This window comes from Canis lupus, chromosome 27 (genome assembly GCF_011100685.1).
Source record: "Canis lupus familiaris isolate Mischka breed German Shepherd chromosome 27, alternate assembly UU_Cfam_GSD_1.0, whole genome shotgun sequence".
In the NCBI taxonomy this organism is placed as follows: Eukaryota; Metazoa; Chordata; class Mammalia; order Carnivora; family Canidae; genus Canis; species Canis lupus.
Genome location: NC_049248.1, coordinates 2,775,115 through 2,794,053, shown reverse-complemented (window position 1 = coordinate 2,794,053; position 18,939 = coordinate 2,775,115). Strand labels below are relative to the sequence as shown.

At 36.6% G+C, this 18,939-nt stretch overlaps 1 protein-coding gene across 22 annotated transcripts in view; it reads left to right on the top strand.

Annotated features, from left to right (window-relative positions):
• ERC1 (ELKS/RAB6-interacting/CAST family member 1) overlaps positions 1–18,939 on the top strand; it is a 539,792-nt gene that overhangs the window by 244,286 nt on the left and 276,567 nt on the right. For 19 of the 22 annotated variants that reach the window (XR_005379702.1, XR_005379703.1, XR_005379704.1 and 16 more), the window contains one exon: positions 853–984. The exons of the other annotated variants lie outside the window; for them this stretch is intronic. Coding sequence is in view for 16 of the 19 variants with exons in the window: in XM_038576364.1 (XP_038432292.1) it covers positions 853–984 (132 nt within the window). In the remaining 3 variants the exon portion in view is untranslated. The remainder of the gene's footprint in view (positions 1–852; positions 985–18,939) is intronic. 22 annotated transcript variants of the gene reach the window in all.

The window sequence follows — 18,939 nt, the reverse complement described above, 5'->3', positions numbered from 1 at the left end:
ATCTTTGCATTCTAGAAGAATTTCAAGAGGAAATGCTTATAGTAACCTGATGAATCTATTTTTAATACTGTTTGAATTCTGCTTCATGTATCCTTTCTATTCTAAGATCTTTCCTTTCTTACATGTTCTTAAAGTTCTGTAGGATTGTCTTTCTGCTAGAAATCCATATTTACATTCCCAGGAGTTAATTTTTAAGCTTATTTAAAATATCAAGGATAGTGGGAATTGGTTGGCTGACTATAAATTATTCATGCTTAGCCCAACCACTTATATCCATTTTTAGTTTCCTCATATGAGATTAAGAGAAAACTCTGCTATCTTGAAATCATTTAGAAAATCACTTTCTTTTTCATTTCTAAATTAGTTTGCTAACAATTGTCTGTATGAAGAATATAACCTAAAAAATCATGCTATTTATTTAACTTTTTCATCGAGGCTGAACTTTGGAGAGCGAGAGAATGTTTTGGTATTGAGTCTTATTACTTAGGCTTCATCAAAGCTGGCTTAAAGCCCAGTTTAGAAAGTAGTTCAAAACAGCTTTGTGTTTTTAAGTAATCGTGCTCTTGCTGCCTATGCTGCTTAACACAGTTTTATTCTCTCTGTTACAGAGAACAAATCCATCACAAACTTGTCTTGCTTAACTAACTCGACCTTTTGCTCTTAGTAATATTCTTTTTCAACCTCTTATTATACTTCTTTTCTTCCCTTGTTCTTTCCTCTGTGAAGATATTTTTCTGGCCTGGATTTTTCTGAAGGAAGAATATTTAATAAGCAAATAATCCTTTCTTGATAAATAGGCTCTCCTGGGCTAACAAATTAGTCTACTTCACTTAGTCTTCCATCGTTTTCTAGGACAGTCTCCGTAAGAAGGATGACAGGATTGAAGAGCTGGAAGAAGCACTAAGAGAGAGTGTACAGATAACTGCAGAGCGAGAAATGGTGCTAGCACAAGAGGAGTCAGCCAGGACCAGTGCTGAAAAACAGGTCTGCAATTTTATACAGTTACTGGCAATGCTGCTGGTTAAACCAAAGGTAAAAACCCAACCAGTATAGTTTAGGTGAACTGTACATGTGTTTATAGGGTTTCAGAAGCACTTCATCAGGTGTAAGTATCAAGACTTAAATAAGAATTGAAATGTGATTGCATAAGAATGACTCATGTTGAAAGTCTCTGCGTTAGTAAAATGTATATGCTATATGCTCATGTATCTGGTGAGATGAAATGGAACTTGTCTGTTTATTGCAAAACTGGTCACAATCCTGCTTTTAATTTGAATGGGAAAGCCAAACATTTCTGAGTTAAAATGTTAATTTTAAATATCAGATAGTTTATTTTATACCCTGCCTTATTGGAAAGAGCAGTTAAAATTATAACAAGGTATTAACAAGGTTAATAATAAGTATGACAGACATAGTTATCATGGCACTTGAGAGCACCAGAGTGGCATGCCTCATCCCCAAAGTGACTTGTTGAAGAGTTTTACTGCTGCTGTGTGTGGTGTTTGTTTTACATATTTTTCTGTGTCTTTTAGATTCCTCTACTCTTGCTTTTAACATTTTGTTAGGAAGGATAACTAAAGATAGGAAATGTTAATGGAAAAAATGGTTTCAACAAGTGAAGGCTCTAATCTCAATTCATATGAGTATGATTTGAGGTTTTGCTTTTTTTTTTTTTTAAGATTTTACTTATTTATTCATGACAGAGAGAGAGAGAGAGAGGCAGAGACATAGGCAGAGGGAGAAGCAGACTCCATGGAGGGAGCCTGACGTGGGACTCGATCCCGGGTCTCCAAGATCATACCCTGGGCTGAAGGCGGCACCAAACCGCTGGACCATCAGGGTTGCCCTGATTTGAGGTTTTGAATCTCCCTTACAGAGATTCATGACATTTAATTTTTTCAGGTATTGTTTCCTTTACATTTCTTTGTTGGAGAAATATACATGCCAAAAGGGTGAAAAATTCAATGAGAGGGCAACCTGAATCTTTTGGGAAACCCCCAAGATGAGACCCTGTGGTCTTATGTGTTAAGGTAGTTGCATTGCAAGAAAGGGTGCATTTTATTTTTTTATTTTTATTTTTTTTATTTTTTTTATTTTTATTTATTTATTCATGAGAGACACACACACAGAGAGAGGCAGAGACACAGAGGAGAAGCAGGCTCCATGCAGGGAGCCTGATGTGGGACTCGATCCCAGGACTCCAGGATCATGCCCTGGGCTGAAGGCAGGTGCCAAACTTCTGAGCCACCCGGAGGTCCCCGAAGGGTACATTTTAAAGCAGACATGTTGTAATATGTGCCGTAAGGGAGTCCCTCCATAACTGTGTTAGTATGAGGATATGATTTCTTTAGTGCTTAGTATAGAAAGACAAACTGACATTTACTAGTGAAACTGAAGAAAAATGGAACTTTTCACAGTCTGTAGTGTCTTTTAGTGCCCTGTTCCTATATAAATGCCTTGTCCACTTCTTACTTGAATACTTCCTGAGACACAGTTAAATAGAGATTGGGTAGTAGTAGAGAGCTTCAGAAAAGGGATAGTTACAGTCATTGTTCCAAGGTGAAGAGGTATTTTTTTATCTTGATTTTACCTTTTTTGTATTCTTACCTTCATTTTCAAAATGTCCCTATTTTTTCTTTCTGTACAGAGTTCTTTCTGCTTGACATATTGGGGATCATATAGAAATGTTGGCAATAATACATCTTGTAACTATGACATATAAATTGATAGTACACATTTAAAAATGTACTATTGTGTGAAGTAGTTATCATTTGCTTTCTTGGTGGTAGATTTTAATATATTTATGTGTTATTTATTTATAATAGACTTACTTTAGATCAGTTTTGTTTTTTAGTTTACAGAAAAGTTGAGCAGAAACTACATGGAATTCCCATATATTCCTTCCTTCACCTAAGTTTTCCATATTGTCAACATATTGGATTGCTGTGCTAGATTTATTAGAATTGATGAGCCAATATTGATACATTATTAACTGGTCCATAGCTTACATTTTGGTTCACTTTCATCTCATACAGTTCTGTGGGTTTTGCCAAATGTATTGTATTCAAATGTATTGTGTTATGTATTCACCATTGCAGTATTATTTAGAATAGTTTGCCCCAAAGTTCCCCTGTACTCCAGCTATTCATCCTTCCTTCATCTCCCCAATCCTTGATCTTTTTGCTGTCTCCATAGTTTCTCTTTTTCTCCAATGTCCTGTAGGTGGAATCACACAGTGGGTAGCCTTTTTTGACTGGCTTCTTTCATTTAGCATATGCATTTTTAGGTTCTTCCATGGTTTTTTGTGGCCTGATAACTCATTTTGTTTTACTTCTGAATAATATTTCATTGTATAGACATGCCACAATTTGTTTATTCCTTCACCTATTGAAGAACATCTTGATTACTTCCAATGTTTGGCAATAAAGGATAAAGCCTTTCTATAAACATTTATGTGTAGGTTTTTGTATGAACATAAATTATCAACTCATTTAGGTAAATACCTGAGAATTGCTGGATTGTATGGTAAGACTATATTTAGCTTTGTAAGAAACTGTGAAACTGTCTTCCAAAGTAGCTATATATAATTTGCTTTTATTTGCATGCTTTTTTCTTTCTCTCTTCCTGTTTATCTTTCTACCATTCTGCTACTTACTGCCTATCTGAAGCTGTTGAGTGAAATATTGCATGAGACCAGTCATTTGGGTCCTAATTGGTTTAAGCTATGAAAAAGCTGCTTTTATGTTTGTATTTCTGAGGCCATGTGACCTTCATCACTGTCCCCTCTTTCTGTCATCTTCTGTTCTCTTTTCTTATTTTTATGTTTTTCTGTCTTCTAACTCCACTGTTAATTTTACTTATATGTATTAATTGTATATTGTAATACCAAGGTAATCTACACATATTCATTTGAAGTATCTTAAATGGGTAAAGTTTTTTTTGGCTAGGGACATTATTCTTACTATCTTACTCAGGTCCAGAAATTATCTGTCTTCTTACCTAAATTTAGCCTCTGAGAAGAAATAACTCCCTCTGTTAGAAGGGAAGGATATCTGTATCTCTTGATTTCTTAAAGAGCAAAGTAAAATTGTTTGGGAATAATCTCTCTTACTAAAATAAAAAACATCGCCTTTTAAAGTTTGAGAGGAAAAACTCACAAAAGAAAACATTTCTTATAGGATCCCCTTATAGTTTCTTTATTTCCAATATATGCTGCTCCATATTGAGCTCATGCCCAAAATATAAAGAAATTGTATAATGATCTCATGAGGGAAGATGTTCGGGGATCCCTGGGTGGCTCAGCGGTTTAGCGCCTGCCTTTGGCCCAGGGCGCAATCCTGGAGTCCTGGGATCGAGTCCTGCATCGGGCTCCTGGCATGGAGCCTGCTTCTCCCTCTGTCTATACCACTGCCTCTCTCTCTATTATGAATAAATAAATAAATCTTTAAAAAAAAAGGAGGGAAGATGTTCTATAACCTGTGTGGGCAAATAGATGAAAGTGGATAATTCCTTCAGGGGGAGCCCAAGGGCTCCTTTTACTTTTCTTTTCTTTTCTTTTTTTTTTTTAAAGATTTTATTTATTTAGTCATAGACACAGAGAGAGAGAGGCAGAGACACAGGCAGAGGGAGAAGCAGGCTCCACACAGGGAGCCTGATGTGGGACTCGATCCGGGGTCTCCAGGATCACACCCCAGGCTGCAGGCGGCGCCAAACCGCTGCGCCACCGGGGCTGCCCGCTTTCTACTTTTCTATGTGGACTTTCTTCTTCTGAAACTTGTCTCTGCTCAAGTTTTAGCAGGTTTTGTGTTTTGTTGAATGTGAGTCCCATTTTCTTAAAATGAGACTAGAGTAAAATTCATTCTTTTATGTCTCAGAATTGTGAGGAGGTAGGAAGCAGTATCATTAGTTCAGCAGTGCTGCTATAAACTTAAATTTTTGAAATGCTTTTTTCTTTTTACTAGAAAAGAATGTTTTAAATATCTTCACTAAGAGTAAACTTATTCTTTGAAGTCTTTTGCAACTACATTGCTAACTAAAAGTTTAAAAAATGCCTCTAAAGTAATAAGACATTTTCTTATGGCTCAATAAGCTGGATTTGTATCTGTTCCTAAAGAGTATTTCTTAGTGTTTTGAGCAGTGATAAAGACATATCCTTTCAATATAACTAAAATTTGCTCATGAATTCTTTTATTTTTCAACATTCATTTTTCATAGTGGTACTCATTTTTTAAATTACTATTTTGTTGTTATTTGGCTTGTATGTTACTTATAAATTTTGACCCAGAAGATCATAAGGTTTTACCTATGATTTACAGGTAGTTTTAGATCACTGAGCATTTTTTAGGATTATATCCTAAAGATTTTTCCCCAGATACTTGCATATTAAATATTGTGCATTTAATAATTAAAATCACTTGAGCAACAACAAAAAATGGCACTCTAATTAAATGGCATTTTACAGCCTAACAGGACACGTTGGACTCACTTGGTTTTTACTCTGGATCTCACAGAGTACCCAACTTCTTTCTTCAGCATTCAAGTTCTTTTCCTTCCCTGCCAGCCAGATGGGCAGGTGGGAGAGCCAGACTTGGCCTTTACTTTCTGTAGTTCTTGATTCTTTATTGTGAAAATGGGTAGTATAGTCATTTAAACTTGATCCAGCCTCTTTGCATCTTACAAAGTTAAATAGCTAAAAAAAAGTAAAATAAGAAGGCAGTGCTAATGGAATGCATATTGGTGGCACATGCTTCATCATGATTCGCTTCCTGCTTCTCCTATTCCATTGTTCGTTTTGAAGACAGTGGATTATTTTCTTGTGTTTCTGTCTTCTTCATTTCAGCTTAGTCAAATTTCTTATCCTCAGCCACATCTGGTTTGTCAGACACACTTGTGGAGGAAGTGGAGCAAAGTACATGAGTGAGTGGGGTGCAGACTACAATTGGCAATCACCAAGTGTCCCATCTTTTTACTCTTTAAAGATTTATTAAATTCTCTATTGGCTGTGAATCTACCCAGTTGGTTACATGTCATTTATCACCAGGATGCCCAAATACTTTCTCAAACAAAACAAGTCGCCACTAGTGAAGCATCACTAGTAACTGAGTAGCCTATAGACGGTAATGTGTGTTAATAAAGTTATAATTGTACCCTCCAATCCTTTCTGTTGCCCTCTTACTTTTGTGTGTGTGTGTGTGTGTGTGTGCTTGCCTTCTTTTAATTGTTCCCAGAGTTGATAGCTTATTATCTGGCCATATAACATAGTCCTGTACTGATCTGAATACTTATAGTAAGTTATATTTCTCATTTTGTAAATTAAATGGTAGTGATGCTCAGAAAATAAATAATGACCCTTTTAGTAATCCTACTCTTTTGACAAACATTTATTGAATATCTTGTAGTTTCCCAGATATTACACTAGGCACTGGAAATAGGTAATAAAGACAACCTCTGTCTCAAGAAGTTCATAGTTTATATGGAAACACTGAAAAATGAACCTAAAATATGGTTCAGTTTGATAAGTGTCATGGTTGTGATCTGAATAGAGAGCTTTAAGAGTAGAAGAGGAAGGGGCAGCCCGGGTGGCTCAGTGGTTTAGCACCACCTTCAGCCCAGGGCCTGATCCTGGAGACCCGGGATCAGGATCGAGTCCCACGTCGGACTCCCTGCATGGAGCCTGCTTCTCCCTCTGCTTGTGTCTCTGCCTCTCTCTCTCTCTCATGAGTAAATAAATAAAATCTTAAAAAAAGAAAAAAAAGAGTAGAAGAGGAAGGACAGGCATGTAATCCAGATCGGAGAGGTGCATCGAAGACCTCTTGGAAGAGATGGATAATGCATGAGGTGAGTCTTAAAAGGAAATAAGCAAAAAGAAGGTGGAAGGATATTCACCATATTCCATATAGAGGGGCCAGCATATGTGAATGCTGGAAATATCCAGGAAACTTTAAGTAGTGGTTAATAGCTATAGTTCAGGATAAATATGTTTGGCACGAGCTAGGAATGGGAGGGTGGAGGGAAGGGAGTGGGAATTGCACACAGTCTGATCATTTAGTCTCATGTTGTACTCCAGCATTTAATTTTATGTTCAAGGCAGTGGAGAACTATTGAAGCATTTTAAGCAAATAACTAAATTTTTTCATGAGTTTGCTTGCACAATCATTCATCAGATCTTTATCGAGTATCCAGTGGTGCTGTGGTAGTCTGGAGTAATATATTGTGATGAGTAAAGCAGCTGTGGTTTCTCCCCTAAGAGAGCTTCCAGTCTGCAGAGGATCACAGACACTAATCCAACAAAAAAAAAATCATCTAATTACATGTTACCAAAAGTGCTATAAAGAATAGGAACAGGTTTTCTGCAAAAGACAATATATTATTTGGTGGAATTTGGGGGAGGTTAGAACCTATTTTTGATTGCTCAGAGAGGGTCCTCTGAGAAAGTAACATTTACCTGGGTCTTGAAGGCTAAGAAGCATGCCATGTGAGGAGTAGGGAAGAATCAGTGTTTTTGACGATAGTAAGGTGGGAAGAACTGGGCATGTGTGAGGACAACTGGTATGAGGGGGCAGGAGGAGGGGGATTGGAGCAGTGAAAGGCATGCAGGGCTTTAGTAAGGGGTGGCCAGGAGTTTATGTTTAAGAATGGTGGAAGCCATTAAAGAGGTTTAATCAGTGCATAACATCTGCTGATTTGTGTTTTTAAAAGACCATCTGGCCACTAGTTGGAAAATGGATTCCACGAGGCTTATAGTGGAAGCAAGATCAGATGAGTTATTAGAGTAGCCTAGGCCAAAGGTATTTAAATTGAGATACACATATACCCGGAGATGCACAAACATTTTCCAAAAGAGTGCACTGCCACAGGTCCTCAGCTTCTAAAATTGATCTGCCTAGGGCAGCCCCGGTGGCGCAGCGGTTTAGCGCTGCCTGCAGCCTGGGGTGTGATCCTGGAGACCCAGGATTGAGTCCCACATCGGGCTCCTTGTATGGAACCTGCTTCTCCCTCTGCCTGTGTCTCTGCCTCTCTCTCTCTCATTCTGTGTCTCTCATGAATAAATAAATAAAATATTTAAAAATAAAATAAAAAATAAAATAAAATTGATCTGCCTCAGAAGGCACCTAAGATGAGCAGATTCTTTTTTTACTTCCCTTTTCACAGTGTGCACCCCTCACTTTACAATAGGCATGCCTCTCCTGAATCTTAATATTTTATTCTTGTAGGGAAGGAAAAAAAACCTCTGTGGAGCAATTACAGATAGATCCAAATATTGGTATTAAGAAGATGGATCGGAAAGTTAGATTGTTTATAATTCTTTCTTTTCAATAGAATTGAAGGATAGCTTGGTTAAGTTACCAGCTGATGATTTTAAGTAATTTTTAACGATAAGCTACTGTGTGACTTGGGGCATATAATTCTGAAGGAGTGCAAAAAATTGAGATATATTGCTATAACAAAGCTCCTTCCGTTCTTTTTTTTTTTTTTTTTTAAGATTTTATTTATTTATTCATAGAGACAGAGAGAGAGGTAGAGACACAGGCAGAGGGAGAAGCAGGCATCATACAGAGAGCCTGACGTGGGACTCGATCCAGGGTCTCCAGGATCATGCCCTGGGCTGCAGGCGGCGCTAAACTGCTGCACCACCGGGGCTGCCCTCTTATCTATGTATTTTTTTATAAAGGTTACTTAGTGCTTACACCTGTAAAAATGAAGCATATGAAAGAATGGATACTGAACCCTGAATAAGTAATATTCATCAAGGAATATATAAACTAATAAAATAAAAATACCATAAATTTCATTAAGGTAAATATGTTTAATGTTAAGACACAGTTTAATACAATTTTACTTTTCATATTTAATAGTATTCTTTCAAAATATAAAATGTTTTGATTGTTATTAATTGTCATGATCACTCAATTTGAATTTCTTTTTTTTTTTAATTTATTCATAGAGACACAGAGAGAGAGGCAGAGACACAGGCAGAGGGAGAAGCAGGCTCCATGCAGGGAGCCTGACATGGGATGTGGGACTGGATCCCAGGTCTCCAGGATCACACCCCGGGCCGCAGGCGGCGCTAAACCTCTGCGCCACTGGGCCTGCCCTCAATTTGAATTTCTTAATAGATTATGACCACAGGAAATTTTGTAAATATGAAATTTAAACTTATATCTTTGATTCGTAAAATTACAGTAGAGGATTTATATAAACAGTCTAGCATAAAATAAATTACATCAGTATAAAATTTTAGGAAGAAATGTAACATAAATACCAAGTCAAAGTGAAAAAGGAACACATAAAATTCTTAATTACTTAAGAATAATTTGTCTTGGGATCCCTGGGTGGCCCAGCAGTACAGCATCTGCCTTTAGCCCAGGGCATGATCCTGGAGACCCGGGATCAAGTCCCACATCGGGCTCCCTGCATGGAGCCTGCTTCTCCCTCTGCCTGTGTCTCTGCCTCTCTCTCTCTCTGTCTGTCTATTATGAATAAATAAATAAATAAATAAAATCTTGGAAAAAAAGAATAGTTTGTCTTTACAGTTTTTAAATAGATAAAAGTGAATATTGTCATCCTAGTATTTTATATTTAATTGGATACTTTTTTAAAAAAGAGTGATGCTTTATTTTTTAAAAACAATTTTTTAGATACCTAAGAAATCATATTCTTTGCAACTCTTTAAACTTATAATGTTAAAAAAATAAATATCAAGTTAGAATTATATAAAGTCTTTGAGGAAGCATGCAAGCAAAATTATGTGGATTCCTGGTCCAGGCAAGAATCTGTAAATTAAGAAATAGGTAAATTACATAGCGGCAGTGGGGATAGAGACAAGTAGATGGATTTAGAATGTCATTTGCAAATAAAACTAAAAGACTTGGTGAATTGCATGTATGGGTAAAGATGAAGGAGAAGAACAAAGATGATTCTCCAATTTCGTTAGGCAACTGAGCAGACAGTGGTTTCATTTTCTAAGATGAGAAATCCTAAGGGAAAAACTTATTTGAGGATAAGAATCAAGAAATTGTGCTAAAAAATGATACCTGGGGACTCCTGGGTGGCTCTGCAGTTGAGCGCCTGCCTTTGGCCCAGAGTCCCGGGATCAAGTCCCGCATCAGGCTTCTTCCTGCTTCTTCCTCTGCATATGTCTCTGCCTCTGTCTCTCTGTGTCTTTCATGAATAAATAAATAAAATCTTAAAAAAAAAAAAAAAGATACCTGCATTAGTAGTAGTAGTAGAGTTTTACCGCATCAAATGTGTATGTCAACCCAATATTCTCTTTTGAGATCCAAACCAGTGAAGTAGATGGTAATCTGTTTCATGTCTCCTTCATACCTTTTTTTAGATATTTCATTGACATCTCAACCTGAAACCATCCATATCCAGAACTCTATATTCCTTGCCTCAAATCAATTTTCTTCCCCCAGGCTTTTTCATCTTAAGTGAGAAAACGCTTACCCTAAAAAGCTGAAATTAGTCATGGTGAGTGTTAGGAGAAGCAAGTCCAAGGAAGGCAGAAGTGATAGATTAGGTACAAAATTGTAAGCTGGGGAGCCCTGGTGGCTCAGCGGTTTAGCGCAGCCTTTAGCCCAGGACCTGATCCTGGAGACTTGGGATCGAGTCCCACATTGGGCTCCCTGCATGGAGCCTGCCTCTGTCTCTGTCTCTCATGAATAAATAAATAAAATCTTAGAAAACAACAACAACAACAAAGATTGTAAACTATGGTTCTCTAGTTGAGAAAGCTATTCCAGAATTTTAGGAGAGCTATATTACATCATGGCTTAGAAAGTGGGTTCTGGGTTAGAATCCTTGATTGGAATATGGTTCCATCCCTTCAAAATTATAATTGCAGGCAGGTTACTTCTGTGTCAGTTCCCAGAGCTGTTGATGATACTTACCGTAACTGCCACACTAAAGAGAGGTCATATGTACAAAGCACTTATAACAGAGTTGGCATATAGTAAGCACCCAGTAAACATTAGCTACTCCTGAGCTTTTGTTACTATGGCTCTTGATAGCTGGAGGGGAAAGGGGTTGTACTGATTAGCAAAATGCCCGAGAGAAACTTCGTATCTACAGACACCACCTGGTCAATTCAGCACAAGTGATAATCTGCTTTTTGTTCAAAGTTCCCATTTTCATATATGAAGTTTTAATTCTTTTGACTTGAGAAAATCTTGTTCCCTGCCATTTCCCAGCCTAGAATGTAGAGTATGTGTATCAGCTGAGAATACCACAACCAACTAATAGGTCAGTCAGATGAGTATCGTTCTTATTGTTGAGTTATTCATTCTCTGAGAGTCTATCTTAGGTTAACACAGGATCTTAGTCTATCCATTATTTTCCAATTTTATTTAAGATCTCTCTCATAAAAATAGTTTTAGTAAATGGCTACAAATGTATGCTGTAAAATCCAATTCTGATGCTATCCTTCAGTTACAAAGTCATGTGTTATTCTGTGATTTCCTTTAGGAAGGAAAGCAGAGAAGGAAAGAAAAATAATACTTTCTTTAACACAATTTAAAACAAAATAAGGATTTGAGAACATTATGCTTAGACCTTATTTGTAGAAGTAGGAAGATATAGAAAATTTAAGATTAAAAAAAATTTGTGTTTGATCAGCATAATCTTAAATTGGAAATACCTGTTTGGATAGTCATGGTTTTTTTCTCTTAAACACTCAGATGTGCAGGCATGCGCGGGCTCACAGACACACACACAAACACACATTTCCTGTGTCCCAAAAATACCTTAAAAAATTAATTCCAGTTGTAGTGTACCCTCCTAGTGCCCAGGTATGGTATCCAAATACCATTCTGTATTAAAAGGATTTGAGTTCCAAACAGAAGTTACTTTTTTCTTTTGACATAAAGTGAATTCTAGGAGTATACATTTTTTCTTCACAAGTGCTTATTGTGACCAAAGCCTCTGTAGTCTTTATTAGCAGCACTACTCAATATAACTTTTACACAGTGGAAATGTTTTATACCTCTTCTGTTCAGTATGGCAGCTCCTAGCCACACATTGCTGTTGAATACTTAAAATGTGTCTAAAACCTCTAAAAACTGAATTTTTACATTTTTTAATGTTAATTAAATTTAAATGACCATCTCTGACTAGTGGCTTCTGTAATGAATACTGTGTTAGATGGATGGATACTTACACATACACATAGAGCAACTACCATTTAGTTTTTCCTCCTGAGCCTGACAGAGTTGTTGTACTGATAAATATAAGGACAAGCACTTTCCTGATGTTGTTGATCCTTTTTTTTTCTTTTTGGAAAAACATCTGCGGTCTAAAAACCTATTTGTCAAAAATAATTATTCCTTTAAGAAATAATGTTGAAAAGACTAGGTTAGTAAAGGACTAGGTCACTTTCAAGAGATATCATAATTGTGTGTGTGTGTGTGGATTACCCAGTGTTCATACAATATCAGATACTTCAGTTAATAGCATGCATGATGGAATTCAAGTAGGAAAAGCAGAAAAATTATAGAAGTGAGAAAGAGGTGTCTGTCCATAGAATATGCCGCCCTAGTGTTGTTAAGAATTTAATGGCTTCGGAGTTACCATTTCTTCCATTACTCTGTTATTCATTCCAAGTAATGCTTATTGAGAGTCTACTATGTGCTAGAAACTGAGAATATATTAGTGAACAAACCAAATATGGTCCCTTTCCTCTTGGTGCTTCTATGCTAGGGAGATTAATCACATGATCACAGACATAAACATATTCTTTAGGATTGTGATACAGGCAAATAAATGGAAGTATAGAATTATAAAAAAAGTATAACAAAGGGAACTTATTTAGAATAAATGGCCAGAGAAGGCATCTCTAAGACATTGATACTTAAATTGACACATGAAAAGTTAATAGGAATGAGTGAGATTTAGAATGCTGAGGAATTTACTTCAGTGGAGAGAGACCACATGTGTGAACACCCTAATAATGGGAAGAGCATGGCACAGTTATGCTATAGAACTAAAAGAAAACTACCAGTTAGTGGAGAATGCTGAGTAGAAGTGAGTTGGTGGCTGAGTGGGTAGGTAGGTGAGTGAGTGAGTGAATAAAGGAATAAAAGAACAGATGGTATGACATGAAACTGGAGAGGTAGGCAGGAACCTGATTATGTAGAATGGTCATATCAGTGATTTTAGATTTTATCTTAATTGTAATGGTTAGCATTTAAATCATTTTAAGCAGAAGAATGATAAAAATCCATTTTATGTTATAAATTATTCCTGGCAATTATATGAAAAATAAATAGAGGATAAGTAGGGAAAAAATAAATAAACAAGGGCACAATGGGGAGTACCTGTTAGGAAGATCTTGCATAATCCAGGAACATGGTAGAGTGTTGGCAGTTGAGATGGAGAGATTTCTTTGGAGATTTCTTTAGGATTTGCTGATTTTTCCATGTGAAGATCAGGGAGAGGGAGGGGGCAAGGCTGATGGCCATATTTTCTGCCATGAAAGCTAAGTTGTTGGTGGTGGTGTTTATTGAACTATGGGGAAAACTGGAGGAAGAAGAGTTTAGGGTAGGGATTCAGTTATGTGTATATCAATTTTTGGTTACCTTGCCTTCTTTCTCCTGAAGGAGTTGTTACCTAGGGATTTCGATATATGGCTTTAGCTCAGAAATGTGCTGTAAGCTAAAAATATAGACTTCAGTTACTCTCTAATGCACATAAATTGAGAAAGTACCTCTTTACTCTCTATTATTGCTAGAAAATGTGACATACTGAGAGTATATAGCATCTTACTCTTTAATACAATGAAAGGGCTTGAGATATTGACATTTATTGATTACCTATTAACTGCTGGTAATCATGAGAAATACTTAATAGTATTTAATCACTTAAATTATTAGATATAGAAATGTTTCCTAGAGAGAAAAAGAACATCAGGGCTTATTGGGTCCTTTTGCAGAAGAATGAAGAATGGTTTGCATTTATTGAACTTTATGTTCCCTCCCTTTATTCCATTCTCTTGTCTGGATAAATCTTAATTCTCTTTCCATAAAACCTTCTCTTACTTCCTAAGACTGAGTTATATGTGTCTCCCATGTTTCTCAGCAGCATTCTGTACTATTTGTTGGACAACATTGTGTTATTATTAATTTACTGTCTGTTACTTTAAGAGAGTATCTCCATCTTCTCTATTAGAATGAAAGCTCCTTGAGGGCAGAGGCTGTATTGTTTACTGTCGTATCCTTAGGACCTACCATCATGTCTGGTACATAGTGGCATTCAGTGAATATTTGTTGAGTGTATGAATTAATAGGGAGTGAATGAATGAAATTTTATTCTGACCTCCTGAATCTTTGCACTCCTGGTAACAGAAGCCTCACTTTATATACTAAACGATGTAAAAGTTCAATGGCAATTTTATGAGATTTATATTAGTTACCAAAAAATATTTTGAGTTATTACAAAAATACTTTGAGTTCTTTTTATTCTTTCTTGCAATTCTTCTTCTTTTTTTAAACATTTTATTTATTTATTTATTCATAGAGACAGAGAGAGAGAGGCAGAAACACAGGCAGAGGGAAAAGCAGGCTCCATGCAGGGAGCCCAATGTGGAACTCGATCCTGGGTCTCTGGGATCACACCCTGGACTGAAGGCGGTGCTAAACCGCTGAGCCATCCAGGCTGCCCCCCTTTTTTTGTTTTTTTAAGATTTTATTTATTTATTCATGAGAGACTCAGAGAAAGAGCCAGAGACATAGGCAGAGGGAGAAGCAGGCTCCCTGCAGGGACTCAATCTCAGGACCCCAGGATCACTACCTGAGCCAAAGGCAGACACTCAACCCCTGAGCCACGTAGGTGCCCCTGCAGTTCCTCTTCATGAGATTTGATGAAGTACTTTGTCATCTGCCAGAGAAACAAGAAAGATTTCATAATTGTAGATTTAATGAATTAGATATTATTATTTGAAGGCTTATTTTTTTTGTGGTGTAGAGTGTTTGATTTTAGAGCATGGTTAGCTATAATGGAAAAATAAAATTTAGAAATCCTCATTATCCTTGACTAACCCTTATGGTGGGAAGTAAGAAGACTTATGTCTCATGCAGTAAATGCATAGCACTCTATCCCACCTAGCAGATAGTGGGTGCTAGCAAAGAGTGGTGTTATGTATCACCTAGTCTTCAACTCTGAAATAGCAGTAAGCCATGTTATACAAACATGTAAAAATTCAGAACATTCTACAGAACAGATGTGATCAAATTAGGATGAAAATGTTTTTGATCCTACTTTATTTCCTTCCAGTAGGACTGATACTTCTGATCATCATTGGTAAATTTGACTTTAGGTTTTTCAGGATTTGTGTCCCATCTCCTACCTTAAAGCTAGCTAGATTTGTACTATTAAGATTGTTTCCTTGTATACAGTACTCTAATGGGCTATCTATATAGTTTGTAGAAGTTTATCGTTTTTTTCACTATCCTTTTATATCTTAAACCTATTTTTATGTTGGTAGTGATAGGGATTTTTGAGGTGAGCAGTCTAAAAGTAGTAGAAAGACAAGCATGTTTCTCAGAACTATGTGGAATCATTCAGTCTTGGAAGAAAATCCAGTTGTAAATTAGCAGTATAAGCTGTCCTTTTAAAACAGATTACTGATGTCTGCAGAAGTCCATTGTTTTTGGTCAGTGCGAAGATTGAAGGTATTTTGTTCAGAGATACTTCATTTAAAAAAAATAAGTTATTATGAAACATTTTATTGGTAAACACATAGTACATTTTTAATATTCCAAGAGTCTGAAATGGTGACAGTTAAATTCACAATCATTTTCTCTTTGCCATTGTGTAATCATTTCAATATTTAAATCAAGCTCTGTCAAGAGGAACTTAGTTTCATTGTAGACTCTTGTTCTAATGTCAATGAGTTTGAATCTCCTTTGTTATGGTGACTGGTTATGAAATCAGTCACTTGACAGACCCTGAAGTGAGACTGCTGGAAATACGTCATGTCTGTCTTCATGGTGACAGCTGGCTACAAAACAAACCCCACCAGAGCCATTCTGCAATTGACAAGGGACTTCAAAGGCCAACAGGGCTGCCACTTCAAAGAGAATTCTGCCATCTATGGCTTGTTGAAAGAAGAAGTAAATGGCTGTACCCTGCCATAGCAGAAATCTTCATGTTGAGACTTCTTCTTCTTTTGATCTTAGAAAGATGTATGAAATGGGCTTTAAGTTAAAGGAATGATAGATTCTGTAGCAATGGCAACCCGATATTATTCTGCATTTCAATTCACTTATTAATGGAAATTACCCAGATATCTTCAAATAACTGTAGGGCTAAAAACTCAAATGACCCAGAGGATGAATTTTCAAAAGAAGAATTGAAATTTCATGTTAATATTGTAGCCACTTTCACAAATGTGCAGTAAGTCAGATGGTGAATAAAATGGAGTTTTCAGTGTGTTCTTAAAACTCTCCTTTAATTTTTCCTCATAATTTTTATCCCCTTTAGTAGATAGTAGGAATGGCAGACAACTAAAGCCTGTAGGTTCAAGTCCAATTTGCATGGTTTAAACAGACATTTCTCTTTCTCCCCTTTTAGTAACTCTGTACTTGAAATTTAAGCTACCTTACACTGTTTAAAATGTTATTCACCCAGGTATGCTGAATACAATTTTGAAATAATTTCCTCATCATTGTGTTAAACAAAGAAAGGAGCTTAGGGTTTTAATAAAACTCTTCCAATAAAAGATCAAAATACTAACAAGCATCTTGAAGAGTAACAAGGAAAAGGCAGGAACATGAATTCTTTGATTTAGAATACTGACAGCCCTAAAAGATAATCATTTGATGGAGTCATGTGTAGTATACTTGAAAAAGAAGACAGGAAACTTTATAAATAACAGGGCAGTAAAAATACGGAGATTTTATATGTGGCATGCAGTGAGAGTAGGGCTCAGCCTGGAATTTAAAATTATTACAAGTCAGTGGCATGACCTTTTTAAAATTACAGTGCTTTCCTTCTCATCATCTATTATAGAAGGATAAAGCTAAGAATCCTTATATTATTTTGTCCCCTGATCTTGGGGGTTTTTTTCCCCCTTAAAATTTCTATGTGTATATATATATCTCTCTTTCTCAAAAGGGCTGACTTTGGCAGAAGCTTTAGGGACTATGACTTCCTCTATAATTTTGCCAGATGGGGTCAGTAGACAACAAGTAAAGAAATTCTGAAGGGGAAACTGGAGCTCCCAAGAAATAACCAAATGCGATGGTATGACCAAAAAAACATTTTTTTTTTTTAAATCTTTTTACACAAGTGGTTTGTAACAGTAATTCTTAAAGTAAATGCATTTGAGTTTGCCTTAAAAAAAAAAAGATTTTATTTATTCATGAGAGACACAGAGACAGACAGAGACATAGAGGGAGAAGCAGGAAGCAGGCTCCTCACAGGGAGCCCAGTATGGGACTTGATCCCTGCACTGGAGATCACGCACTGAGCTGAGGGCGCTGAGCCACCCAGGCATCCCTGGTTTGCCTTTTTTATTATAGTTTTTTGCTCTTGAAAATTTTTTGATAAAATAGTATATGATTATATTATTATGGAAGTTCAGGAAATATCTATGTTTCTAAATTTTGGCTTGATTTTTCCTTTTCATTCAATAAAAGGACCACATCTGTGTTTTCAAAAGTTATAATCAAATGAAAAATTAACTGCAGTGGAAAAGAAATAAAGCCTTGGCATACCCCAAAACTGAACTACAGAGATGAGTGGCAAAATCTGTAGATACTGGTTTTCTTTCATTCTTTTTTTTTCTTAAGGATTTTATTTATGTATTCATTCATTCATTCATTCATTCATTCATTCATTCGAGAGAGACAGAGACAGAGAGAGGCAGAGACACAGGCAGAGGGAGAAGCAGGCTCCATGCAGGGAGCCCGATGTGAGACTCGATCCTGGGTCTTCAGGATCACGCCCCGGGCTGAAGACGGCGCTTAACAGCTGAGCCACCCGGGTTGCCCAATATTGGTTTTCAAAGTAGACATGTTTTTGTACTTCTGACTAAACTGTATAACCACTACTGCACTGGGAAGCACTTTTGGAATCTATGTGGCGGATCTGTAACAGATGATATTTAGTTTGCTTGTAATGAGTTCTCAGGGTGTTTGGCCCTTATTCTATTATCTCCTACTGAGAAGTTTGATAAACCAAGTTACTCACGGTAGAGGCAGTCATCCAAGGTATCGCTGAAGGTGAAGTCATGAGAGTCAGATGGCTTCCCACTGATTTTTATATGCAGTTTATGTTCTCCTTGGCTGCACCTTCCTGGATATTTTCAATAAAACATATTTTCCTAGAGAAATATGCACAGCAGGATTTATCCTACATAACAGATAGTATCTATGTGTGGCATGGCCCATGCTCTATTTTGGCACTCATTTGTCCCTACCTCTTATCTCCACTCTCTTTAATGAATGAATAAAGGGGTAATAAGGGCTAGTGCAGTGAACCAGAAGTTAATGATGTGGCTTCTAGCTCTTCTGTTTACTAGCTATGATTTAGGGTACGGTTCATAATCTTTCTAAGCCTCTGTAGTGGAGTGAACTAAATTATTAGCCCCACAAGTGTTTTAGTGGCCTATAAAGACAAATGTTGAGCTTTGTTATTACTGTGGCCAGAATGATTGTGTATGTACATGTGTGTATGTGTGTGTGTGTACATACACACTTACGGGATGCTTATGAGTTCTCTCTGGTATTCTTGGGTTGCAGATCTTAAATCCTACCCTTTTATTTTTCTTCTTTGACTAATAAATTTTTGATAAGGTCATATAACTGTCATTTCATTTGTTAGTATTTTTTTGGTAACCATTTTCCAGAGGTTATATTGAAATCATGTTTTCTCCACAAAAATGTATCTGCAATAGATGAAATATCACTCTTTTTACTTTTAGGTAACTGACTTTTTTCCAGC